Below are 14760 nucleotides of genomic sequence, written 5' to 3' on the forward strand. Positions count from 1 at the left end.
AAAGTTGAACTGATGTAGATGGAACATCCGTCTGTGCTGCTCTTAATGTAGGGGTGACATTTGCATTTGTGCTTTCAGGCAGACACTTGCAGAAGCCCATGTGCTAGAGATGGCAATGAAAAAATCTTACCTTGTCCCATCTGTTCTGTTTCTATTTGCAGTCACTTCATGGAGATATTAGTATTCTGAAGACAACCTTGCTGGAGGGATTTGCAGGGGTAGAGGAGGCTAGAGAACAGAATGAACGGAATCATAGCTTGGGGTATTTACGCTTGCTCTATAAGAAACCTTTGGATCCCAAGAGTGAAGCACAACTTCAGGTATGAAGCATGGTTAGCCAACTTCTAATTTAGAGTCTTAAATAAAACAAAACTGAGGCTTGCGTGTACTCAAGTAGTTTTGTTCTGCCCTAGGTATTTGCTGTTTCAACATAGTCTAGTAAAAGTGCGATGAGCTTTGTTTTCCATGCGTTTGCAAAACATGCTGAAAATCCTCTCCCAGAGCTCCTCTGTGGTGTTGCCATTTGCAGCAATGATTCAAAACCCCTGCTGAAGGGAAGTGGTTTACCTGAGATCCAAGTCTATTCTAAGCTTACAATGTGACTCCTGACATCCTGTTTCTTCTCAGCCTGGAGTGTTTGCTCAGGGATTTCAGTTAAAATAATTTATTTTTTTTTCCAATGCTTTGTAGAAGAATTCTTGGAATTATTTTAATCTTCAGCAAGTGCCTTATGAAACAATTTGATGATTTATTATGACCTACAGAATTGTGTGGTTAATTTCATGGATGGCAGAGCATAAAGCTAAATGATATTCTGAAAGCTGGAACACAAAGGAAAATAACCAGCAGTACATAAAGAGGCTTTCAAAGACATGAAAGAAACTAGGGGTGAAGCACTCTTACAGCTCTGGTGATGAGAGGGCTGTTTAACCCTAAGCAAAATAGAGTGAATGTGCCCTATAAATGATACTTGGTCTTTTATACACTGATAAGTTCCCATCAAGAAGTTTGACTAGCAGGCTGAAGACACAATTGAATGTCATCTTTGTTACAGTAGGCATCAAGAGCATGCACACAGAGAGTTACTAGGAATCGGCTGACATGACATAATTTCTTTTAGGTCTGATCTCTAATCTTCACCTGGATTCTGTAGGTTGATTCACAGTCTTAATTGTATGCCTGCTTTGATGTCCAGTATGTCTCTGTGACATTTCAAGCTTATGCTTGTGACTTCAGAGGGATGATAATCTTGAAATGCTTGTTTCACTGATCTAGAGAGAGGACCATGAGGGAAGAATAACAGAGTGGGAGAGAAGTGGAAGTGGATCGGAATGTAAGGAGAGAGCTTTCAGGTCAACTTTCTGAAAGTTTGCAAGAAAGACAGCTCTAGTCTGGCTCTTAAATCTTGTTCAATCTGCATCATCCCCCTTCTCCTGGGTGAGAAAAGCTCACTTAGTCAACTTCATGGATTAGCTTTCAATGAAGTTTTAAAGGTCCTGAGGCTTTTCTGATGTCCAGCCACATCGATTTGCTGTCCAGAGAGCTGCTGCTATAAAATGCCTATAGTTTCTGGAGAGAGGAAACCTGTGCTTGGTAGTAGCAGTAAGCCCGCAGTAGGACTAGATTTGGTTTCAGGTTGGGTATGTCACATTAGAATTTCATTCTATATCTTGAAAGCAGTTGCAGTAGAATTTTTCCCAAGCTGTGTTACCTGGCTGTCTCATCATTGTATTTAAGTGAGCATTCTGTTGAGATGAGCTGAAACCAACTGCAGCTTCAGTTTTACAAGATCGGAGTTCAAGACATGTTCATGCCATGACAGGCTGGAGGGATGACAATAACGAGGCTGAACGCTGGTTTTGTTTAAGGAGCAGAGCTTGTAGCCAGAGGTCTCTGGCTTAGTTGTGCCAGTTATGCAACTATGTGGTCATGGATAAGTCGTTGTACTCTCTCTGTGCCTTTCCTTCGTGCCTTTCCTTCGTGCCTTTCCTTCGTGCCTTTCCTTCGTGCCTTTCCTTCGTGCCTTTCCTTCGTGCCTTTCCTTCGTGCCTTTCCTTCGTGCCTTTCCTTCGTGCCTTTCCTTCGTGCCTTTCCTTCGTGCCTTTCCTTCGTGCCTTTCCTTCGTGCCTTTCCTTCGTGCCTTTCCTTCGTGCCTTTCCTTCGTGCCTTTCCTTCGTGCCTTTCCTTCGTGCCTTTCCTTCGTGCCGCCTTTTTTTTTTTTTCTCCTACCTATAAAAATCAAGTTAATTCCTTGTCTTAATGTGTGAGCATTTGTGAATGCTTTAATGAATCATAGTCTGTGAATGCTGGTATCTTAAAGCCATGTGAATAGCCTGCAAAGCTTTGATTACCTATAATTGTTAAAAGTTTCCACAATATAAAATGGGAGCAAATGACTCATCTTCTGGAAATGAGGTTTGGAATAAGGTTTGTTTTGGATAATGTCTGATCTTTGTAAAACCCTTACTGTAAAGACCTGGCAATATTTTACAAGCATTATAGAAAGTATTATTTCTAGTCGAGAGCTGGGATAAAATGTCCAAGCCAAGACCTGTGAGTACCCCATTGATTTATAAGTAGATTTTCACTATGTTGGGTTCTGTTGTAGTGATAAAAATTTCCAGGCAGAAGTATGGGAAAGTACTGCATGGCTTGGGCTGAATGAGCCCAAAGGGTCTTCAGCTTCTTCAACTGAAACTAAGATTTCTGAAGTGAATTAAAAGCTGACTTTATTTTGCATGGTAGGAAATTCGACGCTTGCACCAGTACGTGAAATTTGCTGTTCAGGATGTGAATGATGTTCTGGATTTGGAGTGGGATCGGTACCTGGAACAGAAGAGAAAGCAGAAGTAAGTAACTGGAATTGGAATACAGAACGACTGTAAGGAACATGTCAGTGAATTGGGCTTTAGTCTCTAATCAACAGACAAAAGCCTTTTTCCATTTAACAGTATAATCTTTTTCAAGGGACTTTAGCAATAAAGCTTGATTAAGACACCTAATGGGAGCTACACGTTCAGACTGTCTGGCTTCATACATGTTACAAGCTTGCTGCATCTCTATGTACAGTGTAAATAGCGCTTATAGAAAAAAACGTAAAATAAGCTTTGTAGAAACCAAATGCATCCATTGGTGGTAGCTAATGAAACTTTTCTAATAAACATTCTGAAGTAAATGAGCTAAACGAATAAATGTGCAGCATATACAAAGGAGAAATACGCATTTGAGGTGTACTGGACTGCTTTGATGTTCTCACTAAACCATGTTTGACCTCATGGAGTTTAAATAGCTGGAACCTCTAAACCACTTTGTGTATGCATGCCTGTTTGTGGCCAGATTTACAGAATGGTCCTTATCCCTGTCTCTTGATCTGATGTCTCAAGGCGTCTGATAGTTCCTGAGCGAGAGACTTTGTTTAACACCCTGGCTAATAACCGGGAAATAATCAATCAGCAGAGGAAGAGACTAAATCAGCTCGTGAACAGCCTGCAGCAGCTCCGACTGTATAATCAGACATCTCAGTGGAGTGTTCCCAGTGATACATCTTCTCTTAGCAGTGCTCAAAGGTATGTGAAACGTGAGTTCCTGAGTGGTGTTGACACTCCTTCTGTCTTGCCCCCAGCAACGTGCAAGGGTGCATCCTCCAAAGAATGATGTTTTGTGGACATGGTCTGGGAGGACAGGGTGTTCTAAAAACTATACTAAACTATGCCCAGGTAATACAGAAGCTCGTCGGTTATATTCTGTGACACATTGTACGATGCTTGTCAGAAGTCTCCCCTAAAAGTTAATGTGTTTTTATGGGAAACAGGATAATAGAGCCTCTAGGCTGAGGTACTACTGGTTGTCTGTCTGAATTCAGGGGAAGAAGCGAATGGCTCTTAAAGTTTCCAAAATAAAGATGCATGTGTTAAATAGCACAGTATCTAGAGGAGCCAGTTGTTCATCCAGATAAGCCAATGGTTCCAGTGGCTTCTTTGGCCCCCTTTTGTTCCTGATTGGGGTGGTTTCTTCCTGCTGATCATGTTTTCTCTCTGCTCGGCTTTGTCCCAGTTTTGACAGTGACCTTGAAAGCCTGCGCAATGCCTTGATGAAAACTACCTTGGAATCACATGCCAAACCTCTGCCTAAAGTACCTGGTAATTTATTCTTTCTTCCTGGCACTCACATCATAAATGTGAATTAGGTTTTTTTGCCTTGCAGTTTGATTATAGACTAATAGCTGTCTTTGGTTTTCCAGCTAAATTATCCCCTGTGAAACAGACTCAGTTGAGGAATTTCCTAGCCAAGAGGAAAACTCCACCAATTCGGTCTACAGCTCCAGGTAAACCTTTAGGTACCATAGAAGTCTGAAATGCTTTCCAGGAGGGTGACTTACCTGCTGTGGGAATCCATCCTGAAGTTAGATTTTTGGCTTCTCACTCCTCAACTCATACTTCTTATTTCCTGTTCCCCCATCTGCTCTCAGTAAGAGTTTCTTTCATGTACTGTCTTGTTGCAGGCTGCCTTTCCTGGCAGTTAAGAAGTCAGATCCTATCAATGCAGGATTAAAACAAGCTGGTAGAAGAGCATCCTAAAATAGGGTGTCTCTGTCTTGGCTGTTAGGCTGTATGGTTCCCTGAACGTAATACACACACGTGAATTTGTTTCTGATATTGCAGCAAGTTTGTCCCGATCTGCCTTCTTGTCCACAAGATATTATGAAGATTTGGATGAAGTCAGTTCAACATCCTCAGTTTCCCAGTCGCTGGAGAATGAGGATTCGCAGGCAGTGGACCAGGAAGAAGAGGCTGCTCCAGTCCAAGTCCCTCGTCATGCTCCTGTGGTCCGTACTCCCTCTGTCCAGCCTGGTTTGATGGCTCAGTCTCCATCCTTTGGGAAACAGCACCTCTCCCTGGGTTCTTTGCGTGAGTTGTTTTTGCAATTTCTCTCCTATTCTGCATGTGTGTTTGTTGGTATCTTTAACCACTGTGTCCGTTGCCAGTGCTCCAGGTCCTGGAGAAATGACATTGCAGCATGCGGATTTACGTTGCCAAGTTTCCAGCAGCAGTTAGCAGAGTGGCTTTGTAACCTCATGAACTTGAGCTAAAAGCACTAATATGTCTTGACTCATTGACTGTGTTTTTCTGATAGCCTGTTTCTTTCAGGTAGTACTGACCATAGGTAGCATTGCCTTCCTTTAGTAATTTGCCTGAAGCGTATGCCATTATTTCTTAAAATAATACCCAGAGATCAGGAAACGGAAGTACTACTGCATTTGGTTGGTGTGGCCAAGGTTAGGAGTTCTGAGCCCAGTGAGTCACAGTAAAAACTATATTTGCATACACTCAATTTTCCTTGTGTGAGAGAGGGGTTTTTTTAATCTCTGTAGCCGGAGAGAAAAACAAGATGTCAGCAGAAGTGTCTGTAACAGCAAAGTGAAAGTAATCTAATGCATTGAAATGACAGCTATTGCGACTTACTTGCTAAATTCAGTGGGATATACAGAAACTGCCAGGGACAGATTGTGTTGATTGTTTAAAAGGTGTGCATGTCAGCCTTGTCAGAAGGAAGCTGTGTACTCAGAGGAACTGTAGTTCAGCAAAGGCTTTCAAGTCTCCCTGAATTGCAGAGACACAGTGGACTGTAATATTTTTGTTCGTTTTTTTTAGTGCCTATGTCTTCAAACAGAATCATACCACAAGGGGCAGACAGTACGATGCTTGCAACAAAGACTGTGAAACATGGGGCCCCTGCTCCCACTGTCACTGTTCCAGCGCCACAAGCAGCTGCTGCCGCAGCTCTGCGGAGACAGATGGCTAACCAGTCCCCAGGTAAAAGGATGGCTAATCTCCCAAGTGACCTCTGAGTAGTTGAATGTGGCCTTCACAGGAATTTAGTGCTGTCAAAGGAGAGGATCGTCAAACAAAATGTGACACAGATCTGTATTTGTTGCACCTCTGAGCTATCCAGTGTTTCTTTGTCTGTCTTCTTCCTGTAAGCTACTAGACAAAATGCCTGAGAAACTCCCGCCTTGGGTTTCTTTGTATCCCTTCTCATCTGTGCAGTGGCCGAAACGTCAATGACTCTTCAGAGATCTTGGCATGGCAATTGATCTGTGTGCAGGAAACCATTGGAGAGCAGAGAGAGGGTGTCACTGGCTGCTATTAATAAGTCTTCATTATTAGCTATGCAATTAGAGATCTGAATTGTAAAACAGTTTTTTAATTTTGAAAAGTTAAAGGTGAACTGTTGAGTTTAGCCTTGGATCTGCTTGTAAGGTTTTGAGTTGACAGGAGAAAGGTTCCCCAATTTAAGCTCTTCTTGTTTGGTTTTAGACATTTCTCAGTGCTTCCGCAGTGCTACAGCCTCAGTGCAGAAAAGAAAAAAAAATTCAGTTACAGATAGAGAAATTGGACAAGGAAAATAAACTAATCCAAGGAGAGCATAAGTGCAGAAAGTAGACTAGTGACACCCCAGCCTCTGCCAGAATTCATGTAACTACACAGTTCATTTCTGTTAACCTAAGATGTTACAATGTAGGTAGGGAAAGTTCATTAGAATTATAAGATTTGATCAGCTAACAGCGAAAAATGTACGAACTATAATAGAAAGCTGTCCACTTCTTTGGTGTCCCAGTTGAAGGCTGAGATACCAAACATCTTGGGCCATATACATCACGTACTTTCTAGAAATTTGGATGGATTTCTTCTGGAGTTACTCATAGGCAACATATTGAATGAAATGTTTAATATAAATGCTTATATCATCTTTACCTCTTCTTTCTTTTTTTTTTTTCCCCTCCCCCTTAAAGCTGTAAGCACCTCCTTGACTGAATCAACTCTGAAAAACGTCCCTCAGGTGGTGAATGTGCGAGAACTCAAGACCGCTGCATTGACTCCAGCTGTCTCCACTGTAATAGGGTGAGTGGGTGCTCTGCTTCTTTCTGGTAGCCTTCGGTAGCACTTGCAATAGAGCACATCTGCCGGTGGGGAGCAGTAGTAGTATTTTACTTAGTCTGACTATGTAAGACTTAAAAGTGGATGCATTTAAAGAAGAGTATTGGGTTTGTGGAACGAAAGGAAGAAATATTTTCTTTCCGGGTCATTCCGGGATTTGCTAATGGCTTGTCCTGAGCAAACAACGAGACCACTGTTAACCTCCTTGTCCGTTAGTCTGTGAAATGCGTTTTAGTGCATCCTCTCCTTTTGGGATCCAGTGATTTTTACTGCTAATATACACTTTGGATCTGGTATCTCTCCAGTTGCTACCTCTGGTCTGCCTCTTTCTGTGAGGGAAATGTATCCCTCTGTCGCTGGGTGTGGTCTGTGGCCTTAAGCTGTCCAGATGTTGGTGCTTCTACTTCGTCATCCATTACAGAGTTATGCCTCTTCTGCCTCTTCCCAGATTCACCCCCTGAGGGAGGAAGAACTGTACTCTGGCTTTTCTGGAAACTTGTCTCAAATTTTCTGAGATCAGAGTTCTGACTGAAGGGTTGGGTGTCAATAGGGGCCGATCGCTTTGGAAAAATACAGAGCTGCAAGGCTGTCTTCCTCATGAGTAAATTCTGAATGTTGTCTTCTGGTATTTAACCTTGAATTTGTTAAGATTTCTCGTGAGTTAGCTGTGACACTTGGCTTTCCTACTTCTCTGCCTCCTACAGGCAACAGCCAGCTCAGCTCATTCCGGAGATTTCTGTCTTATCACCAGGCTCTGTCCCAGCCACAGAAGTAGTCCTTTTCCCTGTTGTCGTAACGACCTTGAAACTGACTCTGCTTGAAGTTCCTACTATTGCTTAAGACCAAGATAATGGATTGCCATTTCTTGGCTGGGGAAGCAAGGGCACTACTGAAAAGGCAAAGTTGGGCTGAGCAAAGTTGGGCTTACCGCATAAAGCAGGATAAACTCACCACATACATCTGATAATAAGTTCACATAGAGTTACAAATGTGTTATCCCTATAACCGTAGGCTATACGTGCAGCTCCTGGAACAATTTCTGTTGTAGCATCACTTCTGGTTTTCATATTTAGCAAAGAAATTCTTTACTGTTAGAGTGGTGAGGCACTGGAACAGGTTGCCCAGAGAGGTTGTGAAGGCCCCATCCCTGGAAGTGTTTAAGACCAGGTTGGATGAGGCTTTGGGCAACATGGCCTAGTGGAGGGTGTCCCTGCCCATAGCAGGGGGATTGGAACTAGATGATCTTTAAGGTCCCTTCCAACCCAAACCATTCTATGATTCATACATGTGCATGTATAGTCTTCACTGTCAAAGAAAAAAGGTGAAATTCCTTTGATGCAGCTTTTTGCAAATGGAACGGTGTTGTACAGTGGCGGTACTCAGCTGCTGACCTTGAAATTTACTTCATGGTTTCTTCTGCATTTTAATTGGGAAACAGTTTGGGAGCTTTTTACTATCCTATTTTCTCCTAAAACTGAGAGGGGAAATGGCAATGCTACATCTCTTGAAAGTAAAATTCACAAACAGCTCTACTTGGGAACTTTTGCTTAAACCAGTATTATGACTGGGAAGAGTTCTCCACCCTTTGTTTCATCATAACTATGATGAAAAAAGTAAAGAGTACTGGCTGTACGTAGACAGGGACATGAGTGAGCAATACATATCTGAGATTGGTTTTCACTTGAACTGTAGTTAAAGAACTCTCTTACTTTCAAGTAGTTTTCCAGTGGCAGTATTGATTGATATCTCTAATTTATAGAGCACCAGCTAGCTTGATATCTTGAAGGCTTTTTACAATCTTACTTTACAGCTGACCTCATAAAAATGTGCTCTCTAAAAATTCTACCCAAATGAACCTATGCCTGCCAGTCAGAGTCGGCACTAAAATAAAGAGCGTTCACTCAGCAAAGTTAATTAATCGATTTTTGCTACTTCGGAGATCCTGGCTCTCTTTTGCCGCCACAGCACGCTCTTCAGGTTGTTAAGCAGTAATTATTTTTTTGTTGTTATCAGTTGTTCAATGGCCTGTGGCTAGGTGTGTTGGTGGTCCTGGTCCACTTGCTCATGCGTAGTTTTCAGTGCAAAAAACCCCTCTCTCCATAACTGAAATCAAAACCAGCAGTTTCACAGTCTTGTCAGAGAAGCTGTGTGTCAAGTGATCTTGAGACTTTTCTGGGGAAAAGGTCCTACACTATCACAAATGTCACTGACCTTCCGTTGTGTTCTTTGTTCAGGGTTTGTATGAACTTGAAACTTACAGCTGTGCCTTCCCAATGTGGACTCTTTCCAGTGCTAATCTGAAGTTTTCCTTGTTTGTTTTACTTTTGCTCTGGGCAGAGGGCAAATCCAGGCCATGCAGGATAGTGAGCACTCGTTGCTGGAAGGAAGGACAGACTTACTAGTAATGCAAAGCTGTTTAAGGCCCAAACTCCCCTATCCAAGACCAAATGGCTATGCAAAATCACTGTTTTGTGTGTTTTGTATGTACTTGTCTGGGCTCCACACTACAAAGGAAGCTTCTTAAATTTGTTATCCACTAGGCATAAAATTGTAATCTCCTTACCTGCTGATTTTTCATCAACTCTCTGTAAAATAGAAAGGCCAGAGTCTCTTCAGAGACAAGAGTGTGTGAAGAAGACTTGATTGTTTAAGTCTAGAGCTTTAAACGCATTTGCAGGCTTCCTTTTTTAAATATGGCAGCTTCATTTAAGAGGTTTATTCCCTAATCAGATTTGTTCGTTTGGAGTTGTGTGTGGAATCTGTAATAATGATGGTTGTTCAAGACTTCTGGAAGCAGTGCTTTTTGAGAGGTGAGAAAGTCCTCTTTTAGACTAGTTGTTCACTTAACGTTTTAATTTTTCTTTTTAAGATCATCTGTACCTCACTCTGCAGCCCAGGCAGTCCACCAAGTTTTGGCAACTGTTGCTACAAATCAAGCTAAACAGGTATCTTGATATAGAACCCTTTCCCTATGGAATATTGTACCTGGGCATGCTCAGCACAGTTTGGTTTAATTGTTGGTGAACAGGTCATTTAAAAATCTCTTTTCAGAGCTTGTCCTGCATTCTTGGCAAACCATTTATTTATCTGTGATCTCGACAGTGTGATGCCAGGCGTATCTCTGTTACGTCTTGCCTTTTCTCTCTTTTGAAGATTGGCAGCTTTCTAATGGCCACACCCTTGCAGCAGTAAGGGTTGCAACTAACAAAAAAGGAAACTGTTTTAGGTAGATATACCTAAATTTCACCCAAAAAAAAAGTGCTGGGCAGTCAAGGGAGAGAGTAGTTTACCTATCCTGTTATTCCACTGAAAGCATTTCTTATTAGTTGGCAAGCTGCTAGGTTTTATGTCCACGCATCAAAAAACCATGCAGCAGTCTTTGTCCCCTGGAATCATTGAGCTGTTGCCCATAGAGGCTTACTGACCTCTGCAAGAGACTTGTTGAAAGAGTTTTGACCCTGTATTTAACTGTCAAGACATAATGGGCCCAAGATTGGAGGACACTTCTAAGTGCTTTGACCACCTTCCTCTAGTTTGTTTTTAAGTCATTGACTCTTGTAATACCAGACCAGCGTCAGAAGGACCATTGTTAATGGACAGACTGCACTGACCTGAAGTGGTTTTGTGTTTTTAGACACCTCTAACAAGCTCGCTTAAGGGACAGACTCCACTTTCCTCGGTGTGTGCGCCGTGTCCTATGACATCTACATCTGGTCCAACGTCATCTGGCAACAAAATCTCAGGTAAGTTGTCTTTGGTGGAGACGGAAATAAGGCCTGGATGTCTCTTTCCACCCATCAGGGTGTATGATCCAGAAAATAAAGACACTGAGGAAAAAAGATCTGCCTGTACTGAGAGGCTGCTGTGCCAATCTTGAGAGAATTTGAAAAACCAAAGTACAGAAGAGCAGGAAAGTGGTTTTGTGTATGGCCCCGCGTTCTGTCTCTGTGCCTGCATCTAGAATTCAGTGATACAATTCCTCATTCAAAGTGGATTCAGAATGTATAACCCTTAACAAGAAATGTTGAAAGCACATCTACCAAAGGCTACTGTGGTTTGACAGCAAACCACAGACATATTTGCTGTTTTGTTTTTTAGACATGAAAAGTTGCTGTGTTTGTGCAGGAAAGTGATTACTTCCTGAAGTGACAAGAATAATTTTTCCATACATTGATGTCTGATGAATATTTCTATACTATAGGCTGCAGCACTGCAGCAGTACCTGAACTGGCTTGAAATGAGCTAATGCAGGTACTGGGTCTGAGCACTGGGCTGTATGATGATTTCAAAGCTAGTTTAGATACTGTGGTCTGTTGCGCACAGCTTAGAAGCTTCTAAGGAAAGGAATGCTCCGTTTACATCATTCAGTGCAATCATTCAGGGGGAAGAGGAAACTCTTAGGGAAGGAAGGAATTGATTTTTAATGTATATTAGATAATAATGCTTGCATTGGACATGGTTTTATAAGCCTCTTGCATAAATGTCTGAATTCTGTCTCTGTTGCTCTTCTGTCTTTAATCCGTGGATGTAGGTTGCTTCTTAGCCAGGGGTAAGAAGCAGTAAAAATAGCTGGGAACCATATTTGACTTGGCAAATGCTTCTTAAATTTTGGTTTATTGCAAATGTCAGCTCCTGAATTTGATAGAACTTCCTTTTTATTTCAAATGTGTTTTGATATGTTGAGTGATTTCACCAAGGATTTCTTGATTATTTCTTTGTTGTTTTGTTTTTATTGTCAAGATGGAGATGCCTGTCTTTAATCAGATATATATTATTGCCTTAAATTTTTGAAATAATTCATCTGTTCTCTAATGTTGTAACAGTAGCAGGAATGTTTCTGTGCACAAATATCAGACCTGATGTTAGTGGCAAAAAAGTTTTGTTTCCAATTAATAAAATTGCAGACTGTGTGTGCAAACTATTCCTTTCTTTTTTTGATAGTTGGATGACAAGGTGTTTTTTTCTTATTTGTAATGCTTGTTCTTGTAACTTACAGGACAAGGGACAGTAAAAACAGTTACAGCTGTGACATCTTCTACAGTGACATCAGTACCAGCAACAACCGCACAGCTTAACAAAGCATTTTCGTTTTCTTCTGTGGGGTCCGTATGAATGTTAACATATCTTTGTAGCTGATGTTAAATATGAGTGTATCAGCTGTTACAGCCAGTGTTACCTACAAGCTGCATAATAGTGTAAAATGGCACCTGCAAATGGCAGACTGGGGAGGGAGGGGGCACACCAGAGTTTGTGGAAGCCACCCTGAGTGAGGACTGAAGGTCTGTGAGAATTTGACATGATATTGTGTTGCTTTGAGATTTTTCAGTCTGTAACTAATCAAGAAAATCAAGAGTAAATAATGACTGGCTTTCTCTTCAGGTTTATCTATAGTGGGCTATTGAACAAATAGTACATTGCGTATACTGGTATTTCTCATCATCTGGTGATGATTTGAGATTAGAGCAATATGACTGTGGTTAAAGCACCCACTCATGGCCTGATGCACTGGGTTCGCTGACGGTCTTTGAGTGCACATCACCGCTTCTCATAGAGTCAGAAGAACCTTTATGCTATATCTTGTATGTTGGAGTTAAGGAAGAGGAAAAAGAGGCAGACCATAGTGAGTTTTAAACCTTGTTCTTTTAGTGAACAAAAGAGCAGTAGCAGGAAAATCATCACTAGCAAGTTGTGCAGAGGCACGTGAGAATGAACTTTTGGCTTTACAGCAGCAGGAGAACAGGTTGGACACTAGAGCTTCTGCTCCTAGAGCAGAAAGAACGAACCTGAACGTGGTCATATTAACACTTGTCACCTCTGAAGATGTATTCCAAAGAGAACGATGTAGGGTTTTCTAACCTGGGCCTACATATATGGGTTTGAAATGCTGGCAGAGGTTTGAGAGACAGACGTGCTGGAATTCCCCATTAGGGCTTGAAACTTGTGCTGATGGTCAAACTTGCTGAATTATTTATTTTAGTACAACAGAACACATTCCATGTTTTGGCTTGAAAGATAGTCTGTTGGTGAAGGTGGCTAGAGAGTGCCCATGCCATCTGGTCATTTCTGTTACGTAACAATAACATAAAGAAAAGCGCGTGTTATGAACATACAGTTATTCTGAAATCTCTCTTATGGAGTGTGTTTTTTTCAGGAATGACAAAAGTATTTCTTTGATCATATCTTATATTTGGGGGAGAGGGGCGACCCCTTAGAAATGATTGTTTGAAATTTTGCATGTTTACCTATCTTATACTCAAGTGAATTTCTCTTTATGAAGTGGGTAACATGAAGTATTTCAGAACATGCATACTTTCAAATGGCTGGTTGCTTTCAGTCTTAACCATTTCTCTGCAAGTTAGTCAAGTGGATGTTACCCAAATGCCTTGCTGTGCCCTTCAAAGGGCTAAAACAGTCCTTCTGAGAGATGGAAATTCAGATTGAAAAAGCAAACAAACCCTGTCTTTGTCCCAGGCTGCGGTGCTTCAGTCTGTAAACCATATGCTAAATACAGTGCTGTTGTCAGTGATGTCTTAGTTACACAGCCGGACTTCTATATCAGCAGCTGGTCTTTGACAATTGCAGAAAGCTTAAAAAGCCTCAGGGAATGAAGGTCTCTGGAGGACCCCAGCATTCATTATGAAAGATCACAGTGTTTTTGCAAGACAGAATATTTTTAGTATGAAATAGTAATGGAAACTCTTCATTTCTGTCTTGCTCTGAGTGATCTCCTTTTTGACAGGTGGTAGTATCCAGTTATTCCCTTTTGTACATGCACTGTCTCTTACCTTTTAGCTCTTTTAAATAGACTCTAGTCACCACTGTGGCTCTTGCTTTTCCTAGTCTCCCAAAAGCTATCAGGATTTGGTGCATGGTGGTGTTCAGCTGCCGAGCTGAATGGGGAAGAAATATACAGCAGAAGGGAAAGAATATGGGAGTATGAGGGGTGGTCAAAAGAACTTTGAACTGTGACTCTCTTGAACACCTTAGAAGTCTTGTCAGAGGGGAAACAAATAGAGCCGAGTCTGCATGCATGCTTCTCTCTGCCTGTTTAGTTGTTGGAGAAACTGTTCTTGTGCCTGTGTGGCTGACTTTATGCAAGTCTGTACTGGAAATCTGAGTCTTAAAGTTGTGTTAATCATGGGGTGGGAAGTTTCAACGCTTGGAGCTAAGTGTCATTCTTTCCTTTCTCCTCCTAGGTCTGGATTTAATTTTGGTGTTGTCACATCAGCTGCTTCATCACCGACACTGCCCAGCCTCGCTTCCTCACAAGGTTAGTTTGGAAGAGTGCGCAAACCACATCTCTTCCCCGCTAAGAACACTTACTCTTCCTAATTCACATGGTTCTTGTTTTATGTTGCAGTTCTATTATTAAAATTGCAGTAGTTGCAATAACGTTATATACATGTGCTGAATTATGCCCTGTAATGCACAGAAATCTAGGCCACCTGCCTCTCAATTAAGAGTAGGCAAAATATTTGCCTAGAACATGCCAAGAACATCTAGGAGGTACTAGTTTATGAAAAGGGTAACATCTGTAGTCATTTCCTCTGCTGTCTTTAATCTGTAGATTTTAAAGTTGACAAGGTGGTCTGACACAGAAAGCTGTCATTAAGTGGAATGAGCATTTAGTAATGGGAGGGGAATGTTTGGGATGGCTTTGCGTTGCTTCTAAAATTGAGTTGACAATATATAGGCTGCCTTTCTATGTCATAGGTAAATCATATTTGCCCAGTCTGGAAAAAACAGACTGATACATCTGCTTTATAATATTCTTGAAGTTCTCTGCCTCTAATTTCAGCCTTGTGAAAGAGACTTCCAATGT

General features: G+C 41.5%; 1 protein-coding gene across 2 annotated transcripts in view; it reads left to right on the top strand.

Moving 5' to 3' along the window:
• The window catches only part of NUP214 (nucleoporin 214), a 44873-nt gene that overhangs the window by 14399 nt on the left and 15714 nt on the right, over nucleotides 1-14760 (top strand). For both annotated transcript variants that reach the window (XM_075771962.1, XM_075771961.1), the window contains exons 17-28: nucleotides 162-320; nucleotides 2746-2849; nucleotides 3384-3566; nucleotides 4054-4139; nucleotides 4241-4324; nucleotides 4662-4907; nucleotides 5652-5813; nucleotides 6794-6902; nucleotides 9808-9883; nucleotides 10573-10681; nucleotides 11935-12040; nucleotides 14135-14208. In XM_075771962.1, the coding sequence (XP_075628077.1) occupies nucleotides 162-320; nucleotides 2746-2849; nucleotides 3384-3566; nucleotides 4054-4139; nucleotides 4241-4324; nucleotides 4662-4907; nucleotides 5652-5813; nucleotides 6794-6902; nucleotides 9808-9883; nucleotides 10573-10681; nucleotides 11935-12040; nucleotides 14135-14208 (1498 nt within the window). The remainder of the gene's footprint in view (nucleotides 1-161; nucleotides 321-2745; nucleotides 2850-3383; nucleotides 3567-4053; nucleotides 4140-4240; nucleotides 4325-4661; nucleotides 4908-5651; nucleotides 5814-6793; nucleotides 6903-9807; nucleotides 9884-10572; nucleotides 10682-11934; nucleotides 12041-14134; nucleotides 14209-14760) is intronic.

This window comes from Balearica regulorum, chromosome 20, assembly GCF_011004875.1.
Source record: "Balearica regulorum gibbericeps isolate bBalReg1 chromosome 20, bBalReg1.pri, whole genome shotgun sequence".
In the NCBI taxonomy this organism is placed as follows: domain Eukaryota; kingdom Metazoa; phylum Chordata; class Aves; order Gruiformes; family Gruidae; genus Balearica; species Balearica regulorum.